Below are 6,903 nucleotides of genomic sequence, written 5' to 3'. Positions count from 1 at the left end.
AGTATCTCAGTGATTTTAAAATAACACCGGTAACAAAGTCCGCAGTGTCTCAGCAGGGTGAGGAAAACGTTGCTTGATCCGGTTGTTTACAAGACGAGTCAAAGCTCTGGAGTTCCAGTCACTGAGATCAAAACAGTTTTGAATTTACGAGAACTAATGACACATACTCTGGATTGTGAACAGACAATGGCAGAAGTGTGTGTTTTTGTGGTTGTGTTTGCCCAGAAGAACATTTTATTGCTCAGAAGTTGCTCTTTCGTGGCTCAGGAGACCTTTGTTTAAGTATTATTATTGTCTCAGATGTTTCTCCTCAGGTAAAATAGAAACAGAAGAGTATAAAGCAATACAATTAGCAAACTAGCATATGTCAGATCACTTGGTTCTGGGAGAACGAAATGAGAAATATTCGTTTTCTCAGACGCTTGCAGAAAAAGGCTTACCTAAACAAAGTGATAGGGTTAATCTTTTTCACATTTTCTTGGTTAGTAGATGCACCAGGGACCTGATTATAGCACTTAAAACCTGGAAAAGTCAGATTTTCATGATATGTCACCTTTAAGTGCAAGTAGGGATTTTATGTACCCAGGTAAAATTTATTAAAGAATGTCCCAAATGTTTCTTTTTATTTTCTTTCTCTCATCAAAATGTTTCAAATAAATGTTTTCTTGAGAATAATGTTTTAATTGGTCTAAAATTTCCGTCGTTTTTTTTTTTAATCAGAAAGCTCTCAGTTCCAATAAAACAACAAATTAAATGCAGCCAAATACAACACTGTGTACTTGACAAAAACTGCAATTTCAATTTTTATTTTTTTTAAACTGTCTGTCAGGCAAGACTCAATATTGAACTCTCAGAAGAATCACTCCTGAAGGATGAATAAATGCATGAATAAACAATTAACAGATGACCAAAAAGTTAATAAACAGACAGTTTCCCAACCTTGCATGTCTTGTTCTTGTCCGGCTGGCAGGGTGTGCACGGGCCACAGGGCTCACAGAGAGGGCTGGGGGGGTGAGGGAGGCAGTATCCTCCAGGACTGTAGTGGCAGCAGCCGTAAGGTGCTGGGAAATGTGTGTACCACAGGTCCTGGCCCTCCTGACATTTCGGACATGGAGACAGGAAACCCTTAGCCTGGACCTTCTCCACATTCACCTTCGGATTCCTCATCCACCTGCGCACCTTAAGGCAAAACATGAAAGAGTTTACATCTATAAACTATATAATGGGTGGTGGTGCATAGTGATTCAAGGCTCAAGGGTTGGTAACCAGTAAGTTGGTGGTTAACTTGACCTGGAGTAGGAACCTAAACAAATTCCACTGCTCATGTGGTGATAAAGATTGCAATAAATTTCCATGAAATGCTTATCAAACCATGGGTTGTATTGACAACATATAGGATAAGATATGTTGGGTGTAGATATGAAATCCCAGATGTTGCTCATTTATAGCTCAGGATATTTAATGGCATTCTCAGAAAGTTTCACTTAAGAATCAGCTTTGTGTCTGATATATCTCTAAAAACTTCTTAGGATACCTGACTTTAAAAATAATGTAAAATACAATAAAAGTGCAATAAAATAATTTGAAATTTAAATATTTCAGGATTACATAAGGGCAAGGGAAACACACGACAGGAACCATAACTATGAAAAAGACCAAATAAAAGACATGAAAACATGAACATAAACCAAAACCAACCGTGACACTTGATAAATTTGAGCACAGTTTTGTGACGTTGACATCTCTTCTGGTACTGTAGATGAGACATGTGAGAATGCATAAGTAGGATGGAGTATTTTATGCAGCTTATGGCTCTTGTGAAACCCAGTTGTCAAATACCATGTTCTCAAAGCATCTAAGTAGACAATCATAGCATTTCGTCATGTGAAAACATCTTGATTTGTCTGAGGCAATCTGTGGATATGAATTTTGGAGTGACTGACTTAAAGAGTCAGGGCACAGGGTCGTATGTCTTCTTTGTAGTTTACAATGTATTTAATGACTTCAATCCCTTGAGTGAAAAGCAATTTTCTAGGCCCCAGGAAATCCTGTAACTCACGACGAGCACAAGCTGAGATTTCCACTTCTCACTTTATTTCATACAGCTGCCAAACTGCCAGATGAAAAAACAATCTCAAAGCTCTATATGATCAAACCTTTGTCTTTTTTTAGAATGGGGAAAAAATCCTGAAATTAATGAAAACAATGCTTCTCAATGTCCTACATACATAAACAGTTACACCGTATAGTCAAATCCCAACAATTCACTGCTCTCTTCCTCTCTTTCTTCCTCTCTTTCTTCCTCTCTCAGATTTTCAAAGTCAGGTCATTGTATGTTGTCACTGTGGCAGTACACTAGCACTGGCTTTAAGCTTCCAAGACCTTACTCTTCTCTCCTTAAAATAATAATAATAATAATATTTTAAATATTATAAAATGAATTCTATTAAATCTATTAATTAAATTGAATCAATAAATTATCATGTCGTATTGATTAAATTTAGTCAGTTTTACTTTGAATTACAATTTTACTAAAATGGCAAATAATTTTAGTCAACAAATATTTTAGTTGACAAGAAAGTGCAAAATTAAGATATTTAAATATTTTATATATAAATCTTGCCTCGTCTTATCTCATCTCATTTGACATGCTGCCTGTTCTGTGCAGTAGCTATGTAAGTGTGTTATTGTTATGATCTGGATTGTCAGGCACATGAATCATTCTTTACAGGAATAAAACGCCGAAGCAATGGCAACTCAATAACCCACTCCAAACACAGGCTCTACTGATGACTCAGCAACCCACCAAACTTTAGTCACTAGAGAAAAACATCAGTATATGTGTGTGCTGCCCAGTGCAAAGACACAGAGCAAGTTAACAAACCCGCATGAGTCAGAACACACAGCACACTCCATTTGTGTTAATGCTACACACGTATGAGACAACACTGCAAGCTGAACTACAAAAGACAAACATCAACCTTGGCACTCCAGAAGATTCTTTCTCTCTCAGTCTCGGTGTACACATAAATACATAATAATCCAACAAAACCATCTCACTGAGTCACTCCCTGACACTCCATCTGCTGTGTGTGTATGTAGGAGTCTGGACTCAATGCCAAACCACACACACTTTCACGCTTATAACCAAAACAAATACATTATATTTAAATAAATAATTCAAAACATGTTTAGATTGGACATTACGACAGTCACAAATCAAATTGGAATAGCAATTTGATTTTTGTTAAATTGCAAACAAAAGAAACCCATAAATAATCTCAATACTGATGTCAATGACATTGCAAACTTACATGCATTTTCACAACTGGCCGTCAATCTCACAATCATGACACAAACTGCCAATTGTGTATATACACAATATTTAACGGTACCCAGGGGTGTCTCAACTGGGAGGAAAAGGTGGACAGAGTGCAATTTGTTTATGCTCATTGCCTCTATTTTGTTAATTTAGATGACCTTTGTTGTCATCTAATGCTTTAAAAGCAGAAACATTTGAATAAAATAACAATAAAATTGTATTTAATTTTAAAAAAGCAGTAATATTTGAACAATTAAATAATTAAACCCTGTTAAATGTAATATTTGGCAAATGTCAAAATGAATATGCATGTTTTATAGTGCACATTATAATGTTGTGATGCCTAAATTAATTTGTAGCATTTAAAATTATTCATTGTAATTTGTAATGTTTTATACATATTTTAGCATATTTAATATATACATTTTATATATTTTTTAAATCTATTTTATTGTTTATTTAGACAAAATATTTATTTAAATGTAATAATATTTATTTTATTTCAATATTTATTTATTTACCAAAATGCTATATAATTTTAATATCAGTCATAACATGAAAGCAATTATTGACTATTGACTGAATTTTGCATCCAAAAATCATAAATACAAATACAGTTATTGCAAATAACCACATACATACATGAATATATTTTTTTATCCATAAACATGCAAATATACATACTTTACTTCCTCCATAGAGAAAAATACTTTTAAAACCTTAAAACATTTCTGTGCTTTTGCAGAGAAAATAAAGTCAGGTTCGAGAAATGACTGGAGTCTTCAAACTAAATTCGTCCACATATGCAACATGCATATGCAACCATATGCAACCATGCAACATGTCAGAGCTTGTGCACTAACCACCAGGCCACGTCTCCAACTAAACAACAGTTTTAAGTCTCCACCAGCCACAAAAGTTCTGCACCCAGCACCCAACATTCACACACTCACCTTCCTCTTGACAAACTGGAAGGCAGAGCACTTCTTAAAGGAGAAAGACTGTTTATCTGCATTATGGACCAGCCTCATGGCCTCTGGCCGGCCCGCGCACTCTGCGGACCCCAGCGTGATGCCTTAGAGAGGGACAAAAAGGTGAAAACACGATTGTGAGGTCTTCTGTGTTGCCTGAAGCAATTACGACAGCAAAAATCTGTGATATCTGTTGCCTGACGAGCACATATGTGTGTGTGTGTGTGTGTACATGGGTATCTATGCATGTGGTCATACCTGTATTGTTGTCTTCCCTGGTCCAGGTTGTTATTATTGTCACTGTTGACCGATGATATCAGCGCTGCGCTGATGCTGCGAGTCTGTCCCGATGATGCTGCTGGATTTCACAGAATGTCTTTGCAGCACCACCGCTGTGTGAGTGTGTGTGTGTGTGTGTGAGAGAGAGAGACAGACAGACAGAATGAGATGGAGCTGAACAGACACCTTATCAATGTGACAGAGAGAGTGCTGCAATCGGAGAGAAGCGCACCTTCCTCCCTGCCCTCTCTCTCTCTCTCTCTCTGTAGCTCTTGTTCTTCTCCAATGGCACAATACTCTCTCTCTCCTCCTCCTCCGCCTCTTCCCCCCTGCTTTTTGTGCAGAAGCGGATGCTCTCTCTATCGCAGCATCTCTCTCTCCATCCCACCCTCCCCGCTGCTTTGATTGTGTGAATGGAAGGATGGGCGAAGGATGAATGAAGGCTGATGGATTGGATGGGTGTGTTTAGCCTGACCACTGCCGTTACAGGAACCGCTGCAGTGCTGCAGCCCTCTTCTGACTCACACACAGAGCATCTATCATGCTCCTTTTCTCACCTACCTGTCTGTTTTTCTGGAATTCTCTTGGTCAAGAATCATTTATGAATGAGCAGGGGTGAATGAGTCAACAGGTTTGTTATCCTGCGAGCAGTGGATGTCACACATCAGCAGGGAGAGGGAATGGAAGATAATGACCGGAGAATCGATATACTGAGTTAAAGATATAATGACAGAAAGAACCATCAACTCCTTGGACATTTGGGATTAATAATAATAATAATAATGATATTATAGTTATTATTATTATTATTATTATTATTATTATTATTATTATTATTATTATTATTATTATTATTATTATTATTATATACTGTAACAAAATCATATGTTAAAACCACCCCACATAATAATAAAATATGATATCATTTTTGTTTGTTTTGACCCAGCGGTTGGGTTTTTTATAGTGTATATATAGTTTAAGACTAGGACTATACATATATATACAATAAAATAAAATGTAAGGGTCTAGAAGTGTAATACAATGTAAACGTCTAGAAATGTTTCTAGAAAAAGGTATCTACAAATGGTAGAAATGGATTGATAATTTTTAACCTTGTGTAATCTATATGACTCATAGCGCTAAACCTCCATCATAGAAATTTGAATCCCACACACACACACACACACATACACAAAAATAAAAATATTTTCTTCTTTTTGGGGATGACAGAAAGACAAAATTCACAAAGGCAATTTCACAAATTACAGGTAAGGAGAAAATGGATTTCCCATCATGACTGTGAGAGCTGTCTGATTCACTATAACAGACTGGATCCTTTTATATGAGAGCCAAGCCTGAGAAAGAAAGAAATACGCCTTTCATCCTGGACAAAAGAGGTATTCATTTTATGCATATCACTGATCTTGCTGTCTGCTCTGCCCAATCAAACCCAAAATATCTTGCAAAGAGCAAGAAGCCACCAGAGAATAAACTGCTGTTGGAAAATATTATTATTATACGCGTTTTATGGCTCACAGTCTTCATTTCTCATAAAAAAACTGGTGTTGCATCAGTTTGAGCAGTGAAAGGAGTCTCATATAATCTTCCTGATATGATCACTATGACATCTATTATTTAGAGTAGTTTATTCAGCAGCATACTGGCCACAATGTCCAATGAACTGAGTCTGTCAGGCACACAGTGTACAACCCAAACAACTCCAGCTAAAGAAATGTTTTTCATCTAGTAAGTATGCAAGATAAGACATTAAAACTTATCATTTTGACATAAATTGACACATAGACCAGACAGAACCTCTATTTCTCGCTCTTGTGCCTTGTCTTTGAAGTTGGTTTCTCACTAGTCTCAAGTTGTTAGTCAGAGATACAAATCCGAAGATCAAAACTATACAGAGCAACAGGAAAGAGGAAAATGGAAATGTAGGGAACTGTAGTGTGAATGTATCTAGAAATGGAAATTAATTAACCTAGAGTATATTTTTGCTCGATCAATGCTTGTTCATAGTTCAAGAGCCTAAAAGGAGTTTTCAGTTATGTTTTATACATACTGCATTTACATTTTAGTCTCTTATGCTCACAAAGAGTGCATTTATTTGATCAAAAATATACAGTCAAAACAGTAATATTGTTATTAGTATTATTACAATTTAAGTGCCCCTATTATGGCATTTTTAAGGTTCCTAATATTGTTTTGGGAGTCTCCTACAATAGGTTTACATGCATGCAAGGTAAAAAAAAAAAAAACTTCTGTTTTCTCAAATTATGCATATCACTTTATTTCCCAATGATTCTCAGATGATTTGTTCAAAGC

General features: G+C 36.2%; 1 protein-coding gene across 1 annotated transcript in view; it reads right to left on the bottom strand.

Annotated features, from left to right (window-relative positions):
• Positions 1 to 4,819, bottom strand: part of LOC107549055 (serine/threonine-protein kinase Sgk1-like) — a 23,784-nt gene extending 18,965 nt beyond the window's left edge. The window contains exons 1-3 of the mRNA XM_016229977.1: positions 4,552 to 4,819; positions 4,276 to 4,397; positions 940 to 1,179 (exon numbers count right to left, since the gene is read on the bottom strand). Coding sequence (XP_016085463.1) covers positions 940 to 1,179; positions 4,276 to 4,353 — 318 coding nt within the window. The 5' untranslated portion in view covers positions 4,354 to 4,397; positions 4,552 to 4,819. The remainder of the gene's footprint in view (positions 1 to 939; positions 1,180 to 4,275; positions 4,398 to 4,551) is intronic.
• Positions 4,820 to 6,903: the final 2,084 nt, after the last annotated feature.

The sequence above is a fragment of the Sinocyclocheilus grahami genome, unplaced genomic scaffold, assembly GCF_001515645.1.
Source record: "Sinocyclocheilus grahami isolate Dianchi unplaced genomic scaffold, SAMN03320097.WGS_v1.1 scaffold361.1, whole genome shotgun sequence".
Lineage (NCBI taxonomy): Eukaryota > Metazoa > Chordata > Actinopteri > Cypriniformes > Cyprinidae > Sinocyclocheilus > Sinocyclocheilus grahami.
Note: the sequence above shows the minus strand (reverse complement) of the source record. Positions and strands in the feature narration are given on the sequence as shown.